Source organism: Somniosus microcephalus, chromosome 12, assembly GCF_052327205.1.
Source record: "Somniosus microcephalus isolate GS21.2 chromosome 12, FLI_Smic_1.0, whole genome shotgun sequence".
NCBI classification, from domain to species: domain Eukaryota; kingdom Metazoa; phylum Chordata; class Chondrichthyes; order Squaliformes; family Somniosidae; genus Somniosus; species Somniosus microcephalus.
In genome coordinates, this window is record NC_140998.1 from 16435328 (window position 1) to 16461043 (window position 25716).

At 46.3% G+C, this 25716-nt stretch overlaps 1 protein-coding gene across 4 annotated transcripts in view; it reads left to right on the forward strand.

Moving 5' to 3' along the window:
- The window catches only part of LOC147109048 (ribosomal protein S6 kinase alpha-5), a 259573-nt gene that overhangs the window by 87229 nt on the left and 146628 nt on the right, over positions 1-25716 (forward strand). For 3 of the 4 annotated variants that reach the window (XM_086002616.1, XM_086002617.1, XM_086002619.1), the window contains exons 2-3: positions 17653-17724; positions 22604-22822. In XM_086002616.1, coding sequence (XP_085858742.1) covers positions 17653-17724; positions 22604-22822 — 291 coding nt within the window. Of the gene's footprint in view, positions 1-17652; positions 17725-20211; positions 20315-22603; positions 22823-25716 lie in introns of those variants that run through there. The other variant, XM_086002618.1, reaches the window with a different exon arrangement.

Below are 25716 nucleotides of genomic sequence, written 5' to 3' on the forward strand. Positions count from 1 at the left end.
GACGGAGAAGGGCCAACAGGCGTCAGCACAGGAGGCCTTACCTTCCCAGGGTATACCGCCAGCACTTCTCCTACCTCAACATGTCTGAGGAGCAGTGCATTCGGAGGCTTCGATTCAGAAGGGAGGTGGTCACTGAGATCTGCCACCTGCTTCAGAGAGATCTGCAGCCTCATCTGAGGAGCAGGACGTCTGTCGGTGGCAGTGAAGGTGACAGTGGCTCTCAACTTCTATGCCACCGGCTCCTTCCAATCCGCTACTGGGGACATTGCCAATGTCTCCCAGTTTGCGGTGCATTGCTGCATCCGCCAGGTCACGAATGCCCTCTTCAGAAGGAGACGTCAGTACATTTCCTTCCCCATGACCCTGGACAAGCAGCAAGAGCGTGCAATGGGATTTGCAAGAATAGCGGGCTTCCCCATGGTCCAGGGCGCCATTGACTGCACGCATGTGGCTTTGCAGGCGCCTCTAGAGAATGCCGAGGATTACTGCAACCGGAAGGGGTACCATTCGCTGAACGTGCAGTTGGTGTGTGACCACAGGCAGCTCATACTAGCTGTCAATGCCCGCTTTCCAGGCAGCAGCCACGACGCCTTCATCCTGCGTCAGACATTTTCGAAGCCCCGGTTCACCCAGGAGGCTGGCTTCTCGGGGACAAGGGCTATCCTTTGTGCACCTGGCTGATGACTCTGCTCCGTGCGCCCACCACCCCTGCTGAAGAACGATACAATGACAGCCATCAAGCGACCAGGAACATCATTAAGCACACAATACAATACAATAATACAAATCGCTTTATTGGCATGATCAGGTACATCTTATGTTGCCAAAGCATCAAAATACATTTATGGTTGAACACATAAACGCGGTTCCATTCATACAGTGTATAAACAGGTATATCCCTGAGTTTATAAATATATTTTCGCCTTGTTTATATATACTCTTGTCTTAGTTTACTGGTTGTCCCTCTGTTCATGGCAAGCTGTAACATAGTGTGCCGCCAGTGTTACACAGCTTCTCTCCTCCCCCAGTAGGAATGGGAGTTTTTGGTTGTCAGTCAGATTTCTGAATTCAGGGCATATTTGTGAGAATTTTTGATAGAAATTCTCTCTGATGCCCTGATATTTTCCACAGGCTGTGAGGAAGTGCATCTCTGTCTCAACTACTCCCTGACTGCAGTGAGAGCATATCCTGTCTTCTCTTGGCAGCCTGGTCTGCCTGTGTCTGCCTTTTTCGATCGCTAGGCTATGTTCGCTAAGTCTGTACCTTGTCAAGGTTCTTCTCAGTTTGTTATCCTTTACCATGGTCAGGTAATCAGCTATGTTGTATTGTCTGTTTAGGGCCAAGTAGCAATTGAGTTTGCTTTGGGTTTTTGTTGTTTCTGCCCAATATGACAGATATTTTTCCTTTTGCTTAGCGACGATTGTGTTGGGTCGAATTCTTTGTGTTACCCAATCGGCGTGCTGAAGCAACGGTTCCGCTGTCTGGACCATTCTGGGGGAGCCCTGCAGTACTCGCCTGAGCGAGTCTCCCATTTCATTGTAGTGTGCTGCATGCTGCACAACCTGGCTATCCTCAGGACTCAGCCACTGCCAGCAGACATTGGAGCACCACCAGAGGAGGAGCACCAAGACTGGAGGGAGGCACAAAGTGCAAGGGCCATCCGTCAGCGGCTTATTGCAAGTCGGTTCTAGGCCCCCTCTCGGGGAATGGCTTGTGCCATTGAAAGAACATGAATGGAGCTGCTCCGCAAACCCTGAGGCGGGCAAGGCAACAAATAGTTCAAAGTGCAAACATGCACAATCTGAATAAAGACAATATTTTATTTTACAAACTCTGTGCCCTTCCCGCATGACAAACAAATACAGAGAAACCCCCCAAAAAACAGTCAGACACATAACTGGCTCTCTCAACCTGGAGACAATGAACAAAACAGTAAAACAAAAATGACCATGATCCTCGGCCTTCATAAAAATAAACAACATTTTGCCACACCTCCTACTTTTTGGCCTGCGAGGGTGATCTGCCTCGCTTACGAGATTGGCCCCGTCCTGCCCTGCAGCTCCTCTGCAATGGGACCCCAGTGGCTGCAGCAAGGCTGGGGGAAGGCTGTGGAGGGTCAGATAGTGAGTCGGCAGATGCCCTTGGGGGACGGCCTGGGCCTGGAGGGCCCGGCTGCTGACTGCTCCAGCTCTGCTTGGGCGGCAGCAGTCTGTCCTACGGGTGGTGGCAGCTGCAGTGGCGGAGTGACAGTGTTGGCAGCAGGAGTGCTGCCAACCTGACAGAGCACAGGCATTCCCTGGTCGGACGAGACACTGGCAGTCGCACGGGCCAGCACTGAAGCATGCGCAGCAATCTGCTGAAGCACAGACTGCTGGGCTGCTGCGGTGCGGCGAGGGCCCCGGCGATTCCTGGCCGATCCAGCGAGGGTGGCAGCAGTTGGTGCTCGTGTGGCCCTGACCTGTGTCTGCATCAGACCAGCCAGTCAATGCATGGCACGACTAAGCACTTGGCTGGAAGCCGCATGTGATGCAGCGACGTGCTGCAGACTCCTGGCCTGTGTTGCCCCGAATTCCTGTACACTCCTTGCCAGTGATTCTATGGAGTCAGATATCCTTGCCACTGCAGCCATGAGCTCAATGTGCCTGCGCTCAGCCTGGGCGCCCATTTCACCAAGGAGCCGCACCTCCTCTGCGCTCACTGTAGCAGGACTGGAGGCCGCACTCACCCTCCGGGGAGAAGGCCGCCGAGCTTCCCTACCCCTCCAGTGTTGCTGCAGCCCGCTGGGCCCCGGAGCTTCACTCTCCTCCGACCCTTCCCCCCCCCCCCCCCCCCCCCCCCCCCCTGCTCCCCCCCCCCCCACCCCCCTGCTCCCCTCCAGGGAAGACGTGTCCCCATCATGGCCATGGGCTGCCTCGGCTGAGGGTGGCACTGATGATCCGGCTTCCTCTTCCTCCTCCTCGCCTTCCGATTCACTCACAGTGCCAGCTTGTGGGCCCGCCTCCTCACCTGGCGAATCAGCATCTGAAAGCAGGGAGGCACAAGAGTTGCTTTAGTGTGAGGACAGGGAGGCATGAGTGCTGCTATGCACTGCATTGGTTCGAGAGTGGCAAAGGATGCTGGTGTGAGGCACAAGTGGAAAGAGAGAGGTCAAAAAGGTGATGACCTTACCATTGCTGTCCAGAACGGGGTCGGCATCTCCAGTGGCGATGGGGCCAATCAGCCGGCCTGCCATAATCCGCTCCACTCGCTGCTCCAGGTCGCTGAGGTCTTTACGTTCAGGACGGCCTCCCCCGGTCTGTTGCTGCCACCTCCTATTGTGGGCCAGCTTGCCCTGCAAGAGAGAGGATGGGCTCTGAGTACAGTGTGAAGCCCTCACCTTGCCTGCACTGCCTCCCATGGTGGAATAGCCCTGACAGTGTGTCAAGTGGTGAATGTGCATGTGATTTTCATGAGAGTTCCATAGGTGTTGGATGAGGGCTGGGCATTGGGGCTTTCAGGACCCTTTGGCCATAAAGTGAGGTGCACGTGCAGGGATGAAGAGGATACTGGAAAGGGTACTCACCCTGACAACCCGAGTGAGGTTGTTGAACTTCTTCCTGCATTGCGTTGGTGTCCTAGGGACCATGCTGCTGGAGGTCACTGTGTGCCACCTCCCTCCAAGCTTTTCTATATTCGCTGCGCAGCGGTCTCCTGCCACTGTCAGGAAAGAGGATAGGTCGCCTGCGCGCCACTGCACCAAACAGAACCTTCAGGGCACCCTCACTGAAGCGCTGCGCTCGCTCCCTGGCCTTCTCCATGGTCGTGGGCGTAACGCTGCCGAAGCAGGTCTGTCCAGGCCTAGAATCAGGGCTGCAGTGTGCAGGGCGTGGCTGCAAACCAAATTGACCCTCCCCCTTTAAGAGCTGACCGGCGCCAACGTGTCTGCCTGCAATCGATAACTCGCCGCACCTGCGCTGCACTCGCCCTCGGTGGTAGCGCCTCGGCTCGCCGGCTTAGCGCCTTATGATAGTCGTGCACTGCCTGCTTTAGCGCAGCGGCAACCTCTTGGGGCAATGCAACTCCATTTCGGCGAAGGTGGCGCTAAATTTAGTGAATGCTCGGCTGTAGCGCCCCAAACGTGGCGATACTGAATTTCTAGGCCTTTGTGTCTGTCTTTATGGAAGAAGATGCAACCAATTTCCTGGAAATAGTGGAGAGCCAAGGGTCTCCAGCGAGAATGAGGAACTGAAAGAAATTAGTAGTATTTAAAAAATAGTACTGGAGAAATTAATGGAACTGAAAGCCAATAAATCCTCTGGACCTGATGGCCTACATCCTAGGGTTTTGAAAGAGGTGGCTATAGAGATACTGGATGCATTGGTTGTCATTTTCCAAAATTCCATAGATTCTAGAACAGTTCCTGCAGATTGGAAGGTAGCAAATGTAACCCCACCATTTTAAGAAAGGAGGGAGAGAGAAAATGGGGAACTACAGACCAGTTAGCCTGACATCAGTAGTAGGGAAAATGCTAGAATCTATTATTAAGGACGTGGTAACAGGGCACTTAGAAAGTAATAACAGGATTGGGCAGAGTCAACACGGATTTATGAAAGGGAAATCGTGTTTGGCAAATCTTAGAATTTTTTGAGGTTGTAACTAGCAGAATAGATAAGGGGGAACCAGTGGATGTGGTGTATTTGGATTTTCAGAAGGCATTCGATAAGGTGCCACACGGTTATTAAACAAAATTTAGGGCTCATGGGATTGGGGGTAATATACTAGCGTGGATTGAGGATTGGTTAATCGACAGAAAACAGAGTAGGAATAAACGGGTCATTTTCGGGTTGGCAGGTTGTAACTAGTGGGATCACTGCTGGGGCCTCCGCTATTCACAATCTATATCAATGATTTGGATGAGGGGACCAAATGTAATATATCCAAGTTTGCTGATGATACAAAGCTAGTTGGGAATGTAAGTTGTGAGGTGGATGCAATGAGGCTTCAAGGGGATATAGACGCAAAGAGTTGGAATAAACGGGTCTTTTTCCGAGTGGCAGGCAGTGACTAGTGGGATACTGCAGGGATCGGTGCTAGGACCCCAGCTATTCACAATATATTAATGATCTAGATGAGGGAACTAGATGTAATGGCCTAGAAATTAGCTATAGCCCCGCCAGCTCGCTGGCGGCCAGAATTTACCGCTGGGCGCGGAGCCACTCGCGCCCAGCCGATATTCAGTTTCAGCGCCCAAAGTCGAGGACGGCCACTGTTCAAGGGTGTGGCCGCCCCCGCTTGGGGCGCTGAAACTGGATATCGGCGCGCTAGTGGCCGCAGCGCCACCCGCAGCGGAGCGGCAGGCTGCGGTACTGCAGGCCTTCTCCCTCTCTTAAGGGGGAGGTGCCTGCAACAGCCGGAGCCCCGATCGCGAGTGCCGGCAAAAGAGCCCGGCACAACGGAGAAGTGCCGGGCTCCCGGAAACCAGCCGGCAATGCCGCCGGGGGGGGGGGGGGGGGAGAGAGAGAGGAGGTGCGGGCAGGCGGCCGCCGAAAAAGCGGCCGGCCGCACCTCCACCTTAAAGCGCCCCACTAAGGCTGCTATACGGACCCGGTCTCCGAATGTTATTAGCGGCCGCCACAGAAGAGGCGGCCGCTACTGAAGATGGGGGTCGGGGCGGTACCGGGGCGCTGCGCACACCGATGACATCATCGGTGGCGGCGCAGCGCTAACGGCTACCGCCGCAATTAGCGCGTCAATGAAGTTCGCCCGAAGTTTGCAGACTGGCGCAGAAGCCCTCTTTGGGCGGTAACTGGGCGCAAAGCCCACTGAATTTCTAGGCCAATATCTCCAAGTTTGCAGACGACACAAAGCTGGGTGGGCGTGTGTGCTGTGAGGAGGATGCCGAGAAACTCCAGTATGATTTGGACAGGTTGGGTGATTGGGCAGATGCATTATAATGTGGATAAATGCAAGGTTATCCACTTTGGTGGCAAAAACAGGAAGGCAGATTATTATCTGAACGGCAATAGATTGGGAGAAGGGGAAGTGCAACGAGACCTGGGTGTCCTTGTGCACCAGTCGCTGAAGGTAAGCATGCAGGTGCAGCAGGCGGTTAAGAAGGCAAATGGTATGTTGGCCTTTGTAGCAAGAGGATTCAAGTACAGGAACAAGGATGTCTTGCTGCAGTTGTACAGGGCCTTGGTGAGACCACACCTTGAGTATTGTGTGCAGTTTTGGTCACCTTATCTGAGGAAGGATGTTCTTGCCATGGAGGAAGTGCAGCGAAGATTCACCAGACTGACACCTGGGATGGCAGGAATGACGTATGAGGAGAGATTGGGCTTATACTCGCTGGAGTTCAGAAGAATGAGAGGGGATGTCATTGAAACTTATAAAATTCTAACCGGACTAGACAGACTAGATGCAGGAAGGATGTTCCCGATGGCGGGGGAGTCCAGAACCAGGGGTCACAGTCTAAGGATAAGGGGTAAGCCATTTAGGACAGAGATGAGGAATTTCTTCACCCAGAGAGTGGTGAACCTGTGGAATTCTCTACCACAGAAGGCAGTTGAGGCCAATTCGTTAAATATATTCAAGAAGGAGTTAGATATATTTCTTAAGGCTAAAGGGATCAAGGGATATGGGGAGAAGGCAGGGACAGGGTACTGAGTTTGGATGATCAGCTATGATCTCAGTGAATGGCGGAGCAGGCTCGAGGGGCCGAATGGCCTACTCCTGCTCCTATCTTCTATGTAGACAGGCTAAGTGTGTGGGCAAGAACATGGCAATTGGAATATAGTGTAGAGAAATGTGAAGTTTTCCACTTTGGTAGGAAAAATAGAAAAGCAGAGTATTTTTTAAATGGTGAGAGATTGGGAAATGTTGGTGTTTAGAGGGACCTGGGTGTCCTTGTACATGAATCACTGAAAGTTAACATGCAGGTACAGCAAACAATTAGCAAAGCAAATGGTATGTAGAAACGCAGGAGTAGGCCATTTGGCCCCTCGAGCCTGTTCCGCCTTTCTATGAGATCATGGCTGATCATCCAAATTCAGTACCCTGTCCGTGCCTTCTCCCCATATCCCTTGATCCCTTTAGCCTTAAATATATCTAACTCCTAAAACCGTGAATTTGCACAGTTTAAAAAAATATATATATATAGCTACAACCTGCAGGTATTGAAGATGTGTATTTAATCCAGATGAGCCAGTTTGTGGAACATCAGTGCCCACGGTTATTACAAGCTAATACCATGAGTCAGTTGTCTCATCCCAGACGCAAGTCAGGATGTCCCTAATCTGTTTTGAGAACTGCTGGAAATGTTTCCTTAAACCTGCATCTTGGAGGGGATGATGTAGCTGGTTTTATTGACCGGCACACTGGCAACTCACTAAATGGGTAGGAAGCCAGAGGGACAGTCCTTCGACTTCCTGTGAATTCACGGAGAAAGAGGCAGAAGGAGACATGGACAACCATCCAATCAGGTAGGTCTGGGGAGCAAGCACGGCCCAGCGTAGGGAAACTCAATTGCGAGCCGTTCAGGATCAGAGAACTGACCAGGAAAAGATTAAGCGAACTCTCTAATGAGAGTAGTATAGTGTATTGGGGGGTGTATTGTAGTTAGTTGTATCAAGGTAAGATTTGATTATATCTTCTGCTCTGTGCATTCACATTGCTGTCTGTAAAATAAAGCTGCTTAGCACTTTGTATCTAGCCTTGTCTCACCATGTGTTTCAGTCCGTCTCAAGAGACTGGAGAAGCACACGTGAGGGCATGTATATGAAAGACATGATGTGCAATTCTGATCACAAGGAAGTCTTATTGTTGCAATATCGGGCAGTACAGGCACTATCCTGGGCATATGATGCTCGCACCGTTTAGTTATCAACATTGCCATATCTAAGACCGACTCTCAAATTGTAACATGGACATTCCTCTGTTCTGAAGATCGGGGATACTTTGAATCCCGCCATAGTCTTAGACATAGAAACATAGAAGATAGGAGCAGGAGTAGGCCATTCGGCCCCTCGAGCCTGTTCCGCCATTTAATGAGATCATGGCTGATCATCCAAATTCAGTACCCTGTCCCTGCTTTCTCCCCATATCCCTTGATCCCTTTAGCCTCAAGAAATATATCTAACTCCTTCTTGAATATATTTAATAAGTTGGCCTCAACTGCCTTCTATGGTAGAGAATTCCACAGGTTCACCTCTCTGGGTGAAGAAATTCCTCCTCATCTCAGTCCTAAATGGCTTACCCCTTATCCTTAGACTGTGACCCCTGGTCCTGGACTCCCCCGCCATCGGGAGCATCCTTCCTGCATCTAGTCTGTCTAGTCCTATTAGAATTTTATAAGTTTCAATGACATCCCCTCTCATTCTTCTAAACTCTAGCGAATATAAGCATAATTGACCCAATCTTTCTGCATACGTCATTCCTGCCATCCCAGGTATCAGTCTGGTGAATCTTCGCTGCACTCCCTTCATGGCAAGAACATCCTTCCTCAGATAAGGCAACCAAAACTGCACACAATACTCAAGGTGTGGTCTCACCAAGGTCCTGTACAACGGCAGCAAGACATCCTTGCTCCTGTACTCGAATCCTCTCGCTATGAAGGCCAACATACCATCTGCCTTCTTGACCGCCTGCTGTACCTGCATGCTTACCTTCAGCGACTGGTGCACAAGGTCACCCAGGTCTCGTTGCAATTTATTTTTAATATAATATCTCCTTTTTCCCAATCTATTGCTGTTCAGATAATAATCTGTCTTCCTGTTTTTGCCACCAAAGTGGATAACCTCGCATTTATCCACATTATAATGCATCTGCCCAATCACCCAACCTGTCCAAATCATACTGGAGTTTCTCGGCATCCTCCTCACAGCACACACGCCCACCCAGCTTTGTGTCATCTGCAAACTTGGAGATATTACATCTAGTTCCTTCGTCTAGATCATTAATATATATTGTGAATAGCTGGGGTCCTAGCACCGATCCCTGCGGTACCCCACTAGTCACTGCCTGCCACTTGGAAAAAGACCCGTTTATTCCAACTCTTTGCTTCCTGTCTGCCAACCAGTTCTCTATCCAAGTCAGTACCTTGCCCCCAATCCAATGTGCCTTACCTTTACACGCTAATCTCTTATGCGGGACCTTATCAAAAGCCTTCTGAAAGTCCAAATACACCACAGCCACTGGTTCTCCCTTATCTATTCTACAAGTTACGTCCTCAAAAAATTCCAGTAGATTAGTCAAGCATGATTTACCTTTTGTAAATCCATGTTGACTTTGTCCGATCCTGTCACTGTTTTCCAAGTGCTCTGCTATTACATCTTTTATAATGGACTCCAGCATTTTCCCCACTACTGATGTCAGGCTTATAATTCCCCGTTTTCTCTCTACCACCTTTTTTAAATAGTGGGGTTACATTAGCTACCCTCCAATCCATGGGAACTGTTCCAGCGTCTATAGAATTTTGGAAGATGACCAGCAATGCATCTACTATTTCTAGGGCCACTTCCTTAAGTACCCTAGGATGTAGATTATCAGGTCCTGGGGCTTTATCGGCCTTCAATGCCGTCAATTCCCCTAACATCATTTTCCTACAAATACTGATTTCATTCAATTCCTCCCCCTCATTAGACCCTATGTTCCCCGACATCTCTGGGAGGTTATTTGTGTCCTCCTTTGTGAAGACAGAACCAAAGTATGTATTTAATTGGTCATCCATTTCTTTGTTCCCCATTATCAATTCCCCTGATTTCTGACAGCAAGGGACCTACGCTTGACTGCACCAATCTTTTTCTCTTCACATATCTATAGAAGCTTTTACAGTCAGTTTATATGTTCCCTGCAAGCTTACTCTCATTCTATTTTCCCCCTCTTAATTAATCCCTTTGTCCTCCTTTGCTGAATCCTAAACTGCTCCCAATCCTCAGTTTTGCTGCTTTTTCTGGCCAATTTATATGTCCACACCTTGGATCTTATGCTATCCCTAATTTCCCTCGTTAGTCACAGTTGAGTCACCTTGTTTGTTTTATTTTTGTGCCAAACTGGCATGAACAAATTCTGTAGTTCATCCATGTGATCTTTAAGTGTTTGCCATTGCCTATCCACCGTCAACCCTTTAAGTAACAGTCCCCAATCCATCCTAGCCAACTCGCGCCTCATACCATCGTAGTTTCCTTTATTTAAATTCAGGACCCTAGTCTCTGAGTCAAATACTTCACTCTCCATCTTAATGAAGAATTCGATCATATTATGATCGCTCCTTCCCAAGGGGCCTCGCACAACAACATTGCTAATTAATCTTTTCTCAATACATAATACCCAGTCTAAGATGGCCTGATCTCTAGTTGGTTCCTCGACATATTGGTCCAGGAAACCATCCCGTATACACTCTAGGAATTCCTCCTCCACAGTATTGTTACTAATTTGGTTAGCCCAATCTATATGTAGATTAAAGTCACCCATGATAACTGCTGTGCCCTTATTGCATGCGTCTCTAATTTCCCATTTAATGCCATCCCCAACCTCAGCATTACTGTTTGGGGGTCTGTATACAACGCCCACTAATATTTTCTGCCCCTTGGTGTTTCTCAGCTCTACTCATACAGATGCCACATCATCAGAGCTAATATCCTTCCTTACTGTTGTGTTAATCCCCTCTATCCAGCAATGCTACCCCACCTCCTTTTCCTTTTTGCCTGTCCTTCCTGAATATTGAATACCCCTGGATGTTGAATTCCCAGCCTTGGTCACCCTGGAGCCATGTCTCCGTAATTCCAATTACATCATATCCGTTTACATCTATTTGCACAGCTAATTCATCCACCTTATTACGAATGCTCCTTGCATTTAGACACAAAGCCTTCAGGCTTGTTTTTTTAACACTTGGTCCTTTTAGAATTATTATTTACTGTAGCCCTCTTTGATTTACACCCTTGATTTCTCTGCCTTCCACTTCTGCTTTTCTCCTTGCTCTCTTTTGTTTCTGTCCTTGCTTCCCTTTCCTCTGTCTCACTGCACAGGTTCCTAACCCCCTGCCATTTTAGTTTAAACCCTCCACAACAGCACTAGCAAACAATCCCCCTAGTACATCGGTCCCGGTCCTGCCCAGGTGCAAACCGTCCAGTTTGTACTGGTCCCATCTCCCCCAGAACCGGTTCCAGTGTCCCAGGAATTTGAATCCCTCCCCCTTGCACCATTTCTCTAGACACGTATTCATCTGAAATATCCTTCTATTTCTACTCTGACTAGCATGTGGCACTGGTAGCAATCCTGAGATTACTACCTTTTGAGATCCTATTTTTTAATTTACCTCCTAACTCCCTATATTCAGCTTTTAGGACCTCGTCCTGTTTTTTTACCTATATGCACCACGACAACTGGTTGTTCACCCTCCTTCTCCAGAATGCCCTGCAGCCGCCCAGAGACATCCTTGACCCTTGCACCAGGGATGCAACATACCATCCTGGAGTCTCGTTTGCGGCCGCAGAAACGCCTATCTATTCCCCTTACAATAGAATCCCCTATCGCTATAGCTCTCCCACTCTTTTTCCTCCCGTCCTGTGCAGCAGAACCACCCATGGTGCCAGGAAGTTGGCTGCTGCTGCCTTCCCCCGATAAGCCATCTCCCTCAACAATATCCAAAGTGGTATATCTGTTTGAGAGGGGGATGGCCACAGGGGACTCCTGTACTACGTGCCTGCGCCTACTACTCTGCCTGGCGGTCACCCATTCCCTTCTTGCCTGTGCAACCTTTACCTGCGGTGTGACCAACTCCCTGAATGTGCTATCCACGATGTCCTCCGCATCGCGTATGCTCCAGTATGTATCCATTCGCAGCTCCAGCGCCGCAATGCGGTCTGTCGGTAGCTGCAGCTGGACACACTTCCCGCACACGTGGTCGTCAGGGACACAGGAAGTGTCCCTGATTTCCCACATAGCACAGGAGGAGCATGCCATGGGGCCGCGCTGTCCTGCCATGACTTACCCTTTAATTTATATTAAATTAAATCAATCAATACCACTAATTATACTACAATTAAATGATATACTCGAGAGCCCTTGGTTACTAGCACTCCCCGATACACAAGAGACCTTAGAAACTATAACCACAAAAATTAAGACCGTCTAAATTTAATAAACTATTCATCTCAACTGTCAAACTATAGAGTATTTATACTCACCCAATCAGCTGCATCCTCTGCCCGCGTCACTTTTTGAATCGTGACGTGGCTCCGGAACGCCGCCGCCGGTCTGAGATTGGTAAGCCTCTGAAAGAAAGCCTGCGAAAGTGAGTAAGTACTCACTGTACCGCCGTTCTCTGCTCCTCCCGACACTGGCCTCTTTGGAGTTGAATGTTTGGAATGAATAGAAAGACTTGAGACAAGGCTTAGGAGATTGGGCCGTAAGTGAAACCGTTTTGTAGAAAGGATAATAGACTTGTGGTGTAGCATACCAGTGAAGGCAACTGAAAATGGGTTCAAAAGGCAACAAAATTTCTTTCTCTAGAGAGAAGCAATTAAAGAATATGGTGTGAAGGCAGGTAGATTGGAAAATATTTTTGGGGACAATTTTCTTCCTAAAATCTTTGTTCTTCTGACTGATAAGAAAAGTGACTAGTATGTAATAAAAAATTAGGAAAGCAAAGTAAAATCAAGGAAAAACCCAGATGTTTTATAAATACTTTAGTTATCCTCTTGCTCTTAATGTAAGAGTAGGTCCTATTAGGGACCATAAAGGGAACCTGTGTGTGGAGGCGGAAGACATGGGTATGGTTCTTAATAAATACTTTGCGTCTGTTTTCACAAGAGGGACGATGCAGACATTGCAATCAGGGAGGAGGAGTGTGACATATTAGATGAAATAAACATACTGAAAGAGGAAGTATTATGGGGTTTAGCATCGATGAAATGTATCCCAGACTGTTAAGAGAAGTAAGAGAGGAAATAGCAGAGGCTCTGACCATCATTTTCCAATCCAGTGGCTACAGGTGTGGTGCCAGAGGACTGGAGGACTGTTAACGTGGTACCGTTATTTAAAAAAGGAGAAAGGGATAGACCGAGTAATTACAGGCCAGGGGTGGGAAAATTATTGGAAAAAATTCTGAGGGACAGGATAAATCTTCATCAAGAAAGACACGGATTAATCAGGGACAGCCAGCATGGATTTGTCAAGGGAAGGTCGTATCTGACTAGTACGATAGCAAAATACTGCAGATGTTGGAAATCCGAAATAACAACAGAAAATGCTGGAAAAGCTCAGCAGGTCAGGCAACATCCGTGGAGAGAAATTTGAGTTGACGTTTCGGGTTGGACCCTTCTTCAAAACTGGAAAGAAAAGAAACTAGATCGAAGGCAGGGCTGCGATCTCTAGATCTTTTCATCGCTAGCTGCCGCCGTGACATCGGCCGTCTCCATTTCTCTGCTCCCCTCACTCACTCCAACCTACCTCCCTCTGAACTTGCAGCACTCCATTCTCTTAGATCCAACCCTGACATTGTCATTAAACCCACTGACAAGGGTGGTGCTGTTGTTGTTTGGCGTACTGACCTCTACCTAGCGGAAGCTGAACGCCAACTCTCCGACACCACCTCCTACCTCCACCTGGACCATGACCCCACTACCGAACATCAAACCACCGTTTCCAAGACTGTCACTGACCTCATCTCCTCTGGAGATCTTCCCCCTGCTGCCACCAACCTCATAGTTCCCCAACCCCGCACAGCCCGCTTCTACCTCCTTCCCAAGATCCACAAACAGGACTGCCCTGGTAGACCCATCGTTTCAGCCTGTTCTTGCCCTACGGAACTTATCTCTTCCTATCTTGACTCTATCTTTTCTCCCCTTGTCCAGTCTCTTCCCACCTACATCCGCGACTCTTCGGACACCCTCCGCCACTTTAACAGTTTCCAGTTTCCTGGCCCCAACCGCTTCCTTTTCACCATGGACGTACAATCCCTCTACACCTCCATCCCCCACCCGGATGGCCTGAGGGCGCTCCGCTTCTTCCTTGAACAGAGGCCCGACCAGTCCCCATCCACCACGACCCTCCTCCGCCTGGCTGAACTTGTTCTCACATTGAACAACTTCTCCTTTAACTCCACTCATTTCCTCCAAATCAAAGGTGTTGCCATGGGTACCCGCATGGGTCCTAGCTATGCTTGCTTTTTCGTGGGCTATGTGGAACAATCTTTGTTCCAGTCCTACTCGGGTCCCCTCCCTCACCTCTTTTTCCGATACATTGATGACTGTATCGGTGCCGTTTCCTGCTCTCGCCCCGAACTTGACAATTTCATTCACTTTGCCTCCAATTTCCACCCTTCCCTCACCTTCACATGGTCCATCTCTGACTCTTCCCTTCCCTTCCTCGACTTCTCAGTCTCCATCTCTGGGGATAGGTTATCGACCAATATTCACTACAAGCCCACTGACTCCCACAGCTACCTGGACTACACTTCCTCCCACCCCGCTTCCTGTAAGGACTCTATTCCATTCTCCCAGTTTCTCCGCCTCCGCCGTATCTGCTCCGACGACGCCACCTTTCACACCAGTGCTTCAGACATGTCTTCCTTTTTCTGCAACCGAGGATTCCCCTCTACCGTGGTTGACACTGCCCTCGACCGTGTCAGTTCTATCTCCCGCACTTCTGCCCTCACCCCTGCCCCTCCCTCCCGGAACCACGATAGGGTTCCTCTTGTCCTCACCTTTCACCCCACCAGCCTCCACATTCAACGGATCATCCTCCGGCATTTCCGCTACCTCCAAAGTGATCCCACCACCAAATGTATCTTCCCCTCCCCTCCCCTTTCAGCATTCCGCAGGGACCGCTCCCTCCGAGACACCCTAGTCCACTCCTCTATCACCCCAAACAGCCCTTCCCCTTCGCCTGGCACCTTCCCGTGCAAGCGGAGGAGATGTAACACCTGCCCCTATACCTCCCCCCCCTTCCCACTGTCCAGGGCCCCAAACACCCCTTCCAGGTGAAACAGCGATTTACTTGTACTTCTCGCAATCTAGTATACTGTATTCGCTGCTCACGATGCGGTCTCCTCTACATTGGGGAGACCAAACGCAGATTGGGTGACCGCTTTGCGGAACACCTCCGTTCAGTCCGTAAGGGTGACCCCGAGCTTCCGGTCGCCTGTCATTTTAATTCACCGCTCCATTCCCACTCGGACCTCACCGTCCTTGGCCTCTTGTATTGTTCCACGGAAGCTCAACGTAAACTCGAGGAACAGCACCTCATCTTCCGATTAGGCACTTTACAGCCTTCCGGACTTGATATCGAGTTCAACAATTTCAGATCATAAGCTCGGCCCCCATTTCATTTTCTCTTGTAATTGTTCCACTCCTTCCCCCCCCCCCTTTACTTTTGTTTCTCTCTCACACCTGGCAGCTATCTTTTGCCCTGCTAGTACACTTTACACCTAATCCCAGCCTATTACCATCTCGTCTAGCTTCTAATCTCTTTTACTTCTTTTGTTTCTTTTATTCTTTTGTCCGATCGCAGCCCTGCCTTCGATCTAGTTTCTTTTCTTTCCAGTTTTGAAGAAGGGTCCAACCCGAAATGTCAACTCAAATTTCTCTCCACGGATGTTGCCTGACCTGCTGAGTTTTTCCAGCATTTTCTGTTATGTCGTATCTGACTAACTTGATTGAATTTTTTGAGGAGGCAACAAGAAGGGTCGATGAGGGTAGTGCGTTTGATGTAGTCTATATGGATTTTAGCAAGGCTTTTGGTAACGTCCTGCATGGCAGACTGGTCATGAAAGTAAAAGCCCATGGGATCCAAGGCAAAGTGGCAAGTTGGATCCAAAATTGGATCAGAGGCAAGAAACAGGAGCAGGAGTCGGTCAATTGGCCTATTCCGCCATTCAATAAGATCATGGCTGATCCAATCTTGGCCTCAGCACCACTTTCCCGCTCTTTCCCCATATCCCTTGACTCCCTTGTAGTTCAAATGTCTGTCAATCTCCGCCTTGAATATATTCAATGACTCCGCCTCCACAGCGCTCTGGGGTAGAGAATTCCAAAGATTCACGCCCCTCAGAGAAGAAATTCCTCCTCAACTCCATCTTAAAACAAAGGGCAATGGTGGAAGGGTGTTTTTGTGACTGGAAGGCTGTTTCCAGTGGGGTTCTGCAGGGCTCAGTACTGGCTCCTCTGCTTTTTGTGGTGTATATATCAATGATTTGGACTTGAATACTTGAATGTAGGAAGTATGATTAAGAAGTTTGCAGATGATACAAAAATTGGCCGTGTGGTTGATAATGAAGGCGACTGCAGGAAGATATCAATGGTCAGGTTGGCAGAACAGTGGCAAATGGAATTCAATCTGGAGAAGTGTGAGGTCATGCATTTAGGGAGGGCTAACCAGGCAAGGGAATACACTATATACAGTAAATGGCAGGACACTGAAGTGTAGAAGATCAGAAGGACCTTGGAGTGCATGTCCACCATTCCCTGAAGGTAGCAGGACAGGTAGATAAGGTGGTTAAGAAGGCACACGGGATACTTGCCTTTATTAGCCGAGGCATAGAATATAAGAGCAGGGAGGTTATGCTTGAACTGTGTAAAACACTAGTTAGACCACAGCTAGAATACTGAGTGCCGTTCTGGTCACCACATTACAGGAAGGATGTGATTGCACTAGAGGGGGTGCAGAGGAGATTTCCGAGGATGTTGTCTGGGCTGGGGAATTTTAGCTATGAGGAAATATTGGATAGGCTGGGGTTGTTTTCTTTGGAACAGAGGAGGCTGAGGGGAGACCTAATTGAGGTGTGTAAAATTATGAGGGGCCTAGATAGAGTGGATAGAAAGGACCTATTTCCCTTAGCAGAAGGTTCAATAACCAGGGGACATAGATTTAAAGTCATTGGTTGGAGGTTTAGAGGGGATTTGAGGAGAAATGTTTTCACCCAGAGGGTGGTGGGGGTCTGGAACTCACTGCCTGACCGGGTGATAGAGGCGGAAACCCTCATCACGTTAAAAAAGTACTTGGATACGCACTAGAAGCCATAACCTGCAAGGATACGGACCAAGTGTTGGAAAGTGGGATTAGAGTGGATAGCTCTTTGTCGGGTGGCGTGGATAAAATGGGCTGAATGGCCTCCTGTGCTGTAAATTTCTATATGATTCTATGAGAACTGGTCCCACCTGAACTCTCAGATTTTTTTGGGATGTGTCTGAACTAGCGCTAAAGTGGCACTTTCAGACTAATCTGCCAGTTAACCCTGCTGTTAAATCTCAGCTAGGTGCATGTCAGTCTTTTGACTTGCGAAACATACCTGAAAGGTCAATGCCCATAATGCAGGGCACCACCAGGGGTGAAGATGATATGTTCTCATAAATAGTTCCTTTGAAAGTTCTGGCCAATAAATAATGACACCTGCATGTACATAATCAAATGGGCAGTGCCTTTAGGCTCTGCTGCAGTGTACTTTAATGTGCGTATTTGACTGCAGTTTGTACTCTGCAGAAGTAGTAGAATTTGTCTCTCTCCCCTTTGGATAATTGTTTTTGAGGTGGCTAATCTGCGCACAACATCCATCTGTGTCCAGATAGGATTCAAAACGTTGAAAGAAATTTAAAAGAATTCAAATACCAAATCTGTTAAAGAAAAACATGACTTTAAAAATAGGCTGTGGCTAACAGTTGTGTTGTTTTACAGCTAATTTAACAGGGCATGCAGAAAAAGTTGGGATTGAAAACTTTGAACTACTGAAGGTCCTTGGAACAGGAGGTAAGTGAATAATTTTAGTTCTGTCAATTTTATACAGTACTGCTGCATATTTTAATAGTGGAGGCAATCCTTGTTTCCTTGTTCTAATTTAGTGAGCTGAGATATTTTACTTTCTTGCATTCACTTGAGGGACGATATCTGGAATATGGGGATAAAATATACAGAAAATGCAAGAAATGCACAGCACATCAGACAGTACTTGTATGCGAAAGATGCTGCATAACTTCATTAATAATCCATTGGCTGTGAAGTACGTTCGGATGTCCTGAGACTTGACAACGTGCTATTTAAGTGCCAGTCCTTTCACTGAACATTTTAGGCGTGATCCTTTGTCCAAAGGAATTCGCACCAGGCATTTGCTGGCACATTTGCAATGCATGCCCTGGCTTTGGTCTGGTGTGTTTCTGTTTTTGGAAGAAAGTTTCCTGTTCTGATTTGATGAATTTGAACTTCCTTCAGCCTCAACTCTTTGAACACCAGTATTTATCCTGATGCTTGCTGCCAGAGGCTGTATGGTTTAAGGCAAAGAGGAGGGAATAAGCGGCACCCTTGTTTGGTTCCCCAGAGGGGGAATATGGGATAGCTGAGGCCATTGGCGCTCACGGCGGATGTGGAGTTTGAGTATAGGAATTTAATTCACTTCTGAACATGTCGTCAAAGACCATTTGCTTGAGTGCGGACAGAATTAATTTTCATTCCACCCAGCCATATGCCTTCTGTGTCCAGGGAATTGTCGGTGGTGCAGTGGTGCATTAAACTGGATTGGCACCTAATGTCTTCTGAGTGGAGGTTGTATAGGAACACCATATGGTTGTCACAAACTAGGCCAGGGACATCCACATCCAGTTGGGTGGCAGGATCTTGATCAGTATTGGGGATCTGGGTCTATAAGATCAGCAGAGAGTCAGGTCCTTGTCCGTTTTGGGTATTAATGGAGTTGCAACTGTCTTGACAGTTTCAGGGGAAATGTTTCTTGCTAGAACATGGTGGAAGGATTTCAACAAGAAGGTATTAGTTCCTGGAGTAAAGCTTATAGAACTTGATTGGGTAGCCACTGGGGCCAGGGCTTTTCCAAATTGGAGGCGTTATATTTGCTGCTTGGCTCTCCTTGGCAAGATTGAGGAAGTTTAGTGATTGCCATTCCCACCCCTTTTTGAGATTGTAATTTGTATTTAGGAGGTGAATGATCTGTCAAAAGTTGCTCAGTCTTATATGATTGGCTAGTCCTCTGTGTGCATAGCTGTACTTGCGGAGCTTGTGGATTCCACCAATTTCTGTGTGCTGCAGGAGTCTACAGCCCTTTGTTTTGCTTTCAACATTCAATAGTTATCATGTTTTGTGGTGTTCACACCTGCCAAGTGAAGTCAACACTTTGGGTTGTGTGTGTGTGATTTTGTAGATTTTGGTATTTGAGGTTGGCTTCCTTTCCCCTGATCCAGGTAGGGCTATCTCTGGGTATCCTGCATTGTTCTGGGATGGTTTTCCTCTGCCGATTTGTGTTGCCCATTTGGGGTGGCTAATTTCTTGGAATACTGTTTTGTTAGCTGGTGTATGGGAGGGGTGGGGGGCGGTCTCTATACTGAACTAGTAACGGTAAGCTGCCTGACCTACCTCTTCAACTCCCTTGAGGAAATGACTTTTTTCCCCATTGTTTTCTGGCTCTGTTTTGATTCCAGGATGGGCTGTGAGGTTAATATAAAGAGCTCCTCTTCCCTGCCTTCTGCTTGGGTATATTATTCAAATCAATTTGCTCTGTTACCAATCCTTGATGTGCCATACACTTTTGTAGTGAACCTGGTAGCTGTTCCTCAGTTGCCACACTTTCTGTTTAATACTATCATTCTTGTGATTAAGGCTAATTTAATCTCTAATGGGCTTGTTAAAATCTAATTGGGCAGCCTCCTTCATTTGTTGCCTTTTAACATGTTCATGGCAATATTCACCTGAATTACAATTCTCCAGTGCCCCTTGAGCACTTATGTAAGAGTAATGGGGAACTGCTCTGTAAACTGTCTCAAACCACTAAAATAAAGGCCCTTTTTATAATTAACTACTGCAAGAAAATAGGTGAAATAGTTGTTCCACTTCATCATAGACCTGCTTTGGGCCTGCCCAAAAACGTGCACTGTTTACATTTTTCTAAGAGAACATCTTCGCTATCCAGCAAATCATTGACAGTTACACAGAGGTCCACACCCATTGACACTTTAAATCAGTTTTATTTCCCAAGAATAGTTAACAAACACAACAATAATGTTACTGTAGTTATTCCAGATTTAGTGGGAGACTCCTGTGAAGCGCCTTAGGACGTTTTATTAAGTTAAAGGCACTATGCAAATGCAAGTTGTTGTTGTGTAGCTCACTGTTTCAGAATTGGGCTTTGATTTTTCTCATTTCAGTCTATTATGGGTATTCAAGCTACTATCCTTTTTTTTAGATTTGGCTCAGCATGAAGCTCTTGAAACGGCCAACATTCCTACAGCCATGTAGCTTCCTCAATCTACAGCTGCTGTTTACCCTTCTCAGAAAAGCACTTTCACAGCAGAAACATAAATTCCTTTTTTTAGTACCTTGCCAAACTGTTCTATGGGTGAGTTCTCAATCTCTGTTCAAAGATAGACCAAACACAGCGCCTGCTTTCTTCACTAATTAACAGCTGCCTATAAAATCGGTTCTCACTATTGTTCTTCACAGCTCCAGGTCACAAGCAGAGGCTCAATTCACCCACAACACTGTTATAAGTACATCTATTATTAATATTCCAGTTCACTTTGTACTCCAGCATGACTTGTGCAATTTAGAGCTGGCGGTTCTTGTTGAACAAGTGTCACTCTTCTGTGTGCCGTCATGGGTATGGAGCTCTCTGGTGGGCTGATTTGCTTCAGCACTTCTTCTGCCCTGTTGGTTCTGCCTCTCTGCTGACTCAACTGAAAATGATACAAAGAATTGGGGGAAAAAAGAAAAGTAGTAAAAAGTAAGGGTGCTGGAGCGAAAGTGAAATTGTGTAGAAGGAAGAATATCTGGAGAGCTAAGAAGTGGAGATGTGGTTTGGACAATTATAAAAAAACAAAAACTGAATCCTGGAAAATCTGAAAATTCAGCACAAATAGTGAAAAATTAAATTAAGAAGCAATTTACAAACAAAACATTTTAAAAAGTAGCTCGTAATAGTTCATCAAATTCATTTATCGTTTCTCCATTCACTGATCTGCTTTTATTGCTAGGTCACAAGGCTGTGCCTGTATGAGGTCAAAGAATGGGGCATTACCCCTTCCTTACTACTTACAATCTATCGGGGTTAAACATGAGGGGAAGGGGGAAGAGAGGAATAGGAGGGTGAGGGAGGGGAACATGTATGTCTCACTGGTGGGTTTGCTTTCCCTCGTGATATTTATACTTTGTCAGTTTTCCTTCCCTCTTCCGTTTCCTGGTTTCACCACTTTTTTTATTTTGTCCGAATCATGACATTTTAATTAAATTTTTATACTTTGCTTTCCAGTTACCTCTGCAGGGTTAACGTCATCATCTTCTTTGATGCCTCTTTTTGGCTGTGCGCAGCTGGGGGTCATTTTCTATTTGTTTACTGAATTTTCCTTTGATAGTTCAGATTTCCTTCATTTTTTCCCCAAATAAACCTTTCTAATTTTCTTTAACCTGCTTGGTTGCAGAGGTGGATTAATTTTTTTTTACATGGCCCTGCCATGTTACGCACAGTCATGCTACCACTCAGTAATTTTAACGTATAATATGCAGTGGATGTTCGGTACACTGAAGTACTCTCTATAGTCTACCCTTCTTTGATAGGCTAATCAGTTTTTGTATTTGTTAGCCTGCTTCCTTATTGTCCTGGTTGGCTAACTTGCAGTAAGTCCCCATGTTGTGTTCACGGTGTTTTGGTTAGTTGATATTCAATCAACCTTGACGTGTCTTCCATAATAACCTGGTCAAAAGGTGAATTATCAGCACCAACAACAACTTTAGTTTATGTAGCACCTTTAACATAGAAAAATGTCCCAAGGCGCGCACACAGGTGCAATCAAACAAATAAACTGAGCCACATAGGGAGATATTAGAAGGAACCCAAAGCTTGGTCAAAGAGGTGGGTTTTGAGGAGAGAGGTGGAGGGGTTTAGGGAGGGAATTTCCATAGGATGGGACCTAGGCAGCTGAAGGCATGGTCACCAATGATGGGGTGAAGGGATCTTGAGGGTATCCTAATAAACCAATAATTTCTTGGGCTTTTCTGGTCATGTTGCAAGCTCAACTGAAAGCCTCAATGTTGGAGCTTTGAATTCCCATTTAGAGTATCTGGCTTCAAATCCCAGCTTTAAGTGACATTCAGACTCCTAATCAGTTCTAGGCACAGATATAGTACTCCATTTTGGAGAGGAAAGTTAATCGGGAAGACATAAAGTAACTGGCCCATCACATCTTGCTATCACAGTTTAAAGCATAGTGTGAAATGGAAAGATAGTGGGGGGGGGGGGGGGAATGAATGAAGATAAACTTTACCCTTCTCAAAAGAAATGTTCAGCAAAGAATTCATGAAACAAACTGTAACAGAAGGAGGAAGCTTTGCTAGTTGGAAATCTTTAAGGATATTCCTAGGGTCATCTTCAAAAAGAGAGTGAGTGGCTGAAACTTCAACTAATGAAACCAGCTGCAGTGCTTTTCATAAAGCAATAGTTAGAAAGTGTGTAAACTTCCTAACATTTTGGGTGGTGGGGGGAGGGAAAGAGAGTGTGGGCTTTACCTGCCAGTAATTCTTGTTTTATTCATAAATATATTTGGTAATGTTGCCTTTTGTAGTAACAGTATTTTAAATGAAGCGTTAACTGGGTGCATATTCTTGACCTTGATGCCTTTTATTCTGTTTCCAGCTTATGGGAAAGTATTTCTTGTGAGGAAAATGAGTGGCCATGACACCGGAAAGCTTTTTGCCATGAAGGTGCTGAAGAAGGCAACAATAGTTCAAAAAGCAAAGACTGCAGAGCACACCAGGACAGAGCGTCAAGTATTGGAACACATTCGACAGTCACCTTTCCTTGTCACATTACATTATGCTTTCCAGACAGATACAAAACTCCATCTTATTTTAGGTAACATCACAAAAAGCTTTTACTTATTTTTTTAACTTGCCAATTTTCTCTCCTCCCCTTCCTCTCCTGAAGGGGTTTACTCCTTTATTGGGTGCAGTTATACAGATATCACTGGTATCTCGCCCAAGTGATTATCAGTTATGTGGAATCTTTGATGGTGAGTGTCCGCAGACTTTTGAATCAGCCTGTTTGTGATCTCACTCAACATCCACGTTTTAAGTAGGGGTTGTAGGATGGATGTCAGTAGAACTTTCTGATTTTTTTTTTTGATGTCTCTTTTACACCCCCCCCCCCCCCCCCCCCGCCCTCCCTCCCTAATACAAGGTTGAGGCCAATTGTCTTGGCTGTGATCCTCCAACTGAACACAGATTAAAGGCCTAACCTGGGACTTTCCTGAGCTGTCTGGCTTAGTTATTTGCTGTATAAACTCACTGAACCACTGAATTTATCTTCTAGGATATTGCTGTGTAAACCCCAGTACAACATAAGCTAGTTTCACTGCCGGACAACCACACTAGGCATGTGACCTCAAATAATGGTGGAATCTTACAAAGCCTGATTACAATTACTTACTTTTCTCATGGAACAGTTAAACTCCAGAGTGCAATAGGTCAGTTTATCATGACGATACGTACTGTGAGCAACATTGTAAAGAAGGGAAACCTGCGTCTTTGTTTATTTTTTCTTCTTGTTTGCTGATCTAATGTATTTAGCAACTGTACTCTTATTTCCTTATGCAGCGAAGATTCACTGTATCTTTTTCCTTTTCCATAATGACATTGCTCTCTGGCATTTGCGTTGATGTTGACTTTTATTGCTGGTTAAGATGGACTGCCATTTTGAAACTTTCATCTTCAATACTGCTATAAATTGTAGCTGTGTGCAGACTTGAGTGAGGTGAAAAACAATTACTTGTACAAGGAAGCTCTTGTGTTGCACCTATTACCAGTTTTCCAAATGTCATGTATTATTGAGTTCCTGACCATTGCTAACCCCTTGTAAAAACTAGAATATGAACAAGAATATAATTGATATGGTAGACACAGAGAAAATGTTTCCACTTGTGGGGGGATCCAAAGCTAAGGATCATAAATATAAGATAATCATTAATAAATCCAAGATAAGGAATTCAGGAGAAACTTCTTTACCCGGAGACTGGTGAGAATGTGGAACTCACTACCACTTGGAGTAGTTGAGGCGAATAGCATCGATGCATTTAAGGGGAAGCTAGATAAGTACATGAGGGAGATAGGAATAGAAGAGTGTGCTGATAGGATGAGATGAAGTAGAGTGGGAGGAGGCTCGTGTAGAGCATAAACACCGGCATAGGCCATTTTGAGTCGAATGGCCTATATTGTGCTGTAAGTTCAATGTAATAATCTTCATTTCTAATAAATTAATTCTTTTGTGGTTCTGACCAGGCAAGAGTAGACTAGCGTTTTAAAGGTTTCGGTTTTCTGAGTGCAGCATAGGCTGCCAAACCCCCAGTAACTGTTACAGCTTCAAGTAGTATGACTCAAGTGGTAGTTATATCAACATAGAATAACACGAGTATATACTAGATTTCAGCCAAAGCTTCTGAAAGATGTGGATCCTTCTTGTTGACTTGACAGTTGAGAGCCAACATGTTTTAGGAGAACCAAAGCCATTTCCAGTTGGCCAACTTTGTTTTGGGGAAAAATAGAAGTTACTTCTCCCCCCCCCCCCCCCCCAGCACCACCCTCCAAAGTATTCTCAGAAATAGAGTAGACCATCTCCATAATCCTGTCTGGGAGCAATGCAAAAAACTTGCCGTAAAAGGTGTTTCTATTGCTTCTGTATCATGTGAAAAAACTGTAAACAGTGCATTTTAAAGGTCATAATGTATTGGAGAGCGCGGATACTCTAAATATTGTTTCTCAGATGCGTGCCGAAGACAGCTGGTTTTGGAAGTGTTTCATGTTTCGTTATTTCAGGTTTGATAAGTCAGAATGTGATAAACATCACATCTTTGAGTCAGAGTGAAATCTAGAATTGTGGGAGGTACGTATCCGAATTTTGGGTGTTAAGGCCATGTAGGTAGGTATGTTTCTGCCAGTAATGACTCGTGGGAACGGAGCAGTGTCTGACAAAGAGCATCTACTACTAGCAGTAATTTAATGCACTCATTCAAGACACAGTCTGTAGCGATCCTGTATCAAGTACCATAAAAGTTGGCAATTGCACTTTAACCCAATAAGACGATCAGTGGCCATTAATTCAGTTGCATTGTTTGGAAACTAAAACCTGTGTCGAGAATGAGAAAAGCACATATACACAGATTACAAGGTGATCCTAATCGTGGATAAAGAAGTGGCCAGGAGAGCCTCTATTTTGGTTATGGGATTCATCACTCCCCTTCCTCTTCACTCCCAGTGCCCACCAAATCTTCATTCAAGAAAGGAATGAGATCATTTGATAGATGAACACAACTTCTACTACCAGAAGCAGCTGGTAAGCAGCTTTCAAACAATTTTATGATGCTGAAAAGACTGAATATTGTTCAATCACTAGGTCTGGGAAATCACAGTTACGCGATGTTGCATCTGTGATCTTGACCAATCCTGAGACCAAGGGGTACGGTAGCATAGTGGTTATGTTACTGGACTAGTAATCCAGAGGCCCGGACTAATGATCCGGAACTGTGAATTCAAATCCCACCATGGCAGCTGTGAAATTTAAATTCAGTTAATTAAATAAATCTGGAATTAAAAGCTAGTTCAGTAATGGGGACCATGAAACTACCGGATTGTCATAAAATCCACTGATGTCCTTCAGAAAATCTGCTGTCCTTACCTTGCCAGACCCACAGCAATGTGGTTGACTTTTAACTGCCTTCTGAAATGGCCTAGCAAGCCACTCAAACAGCCACAAAA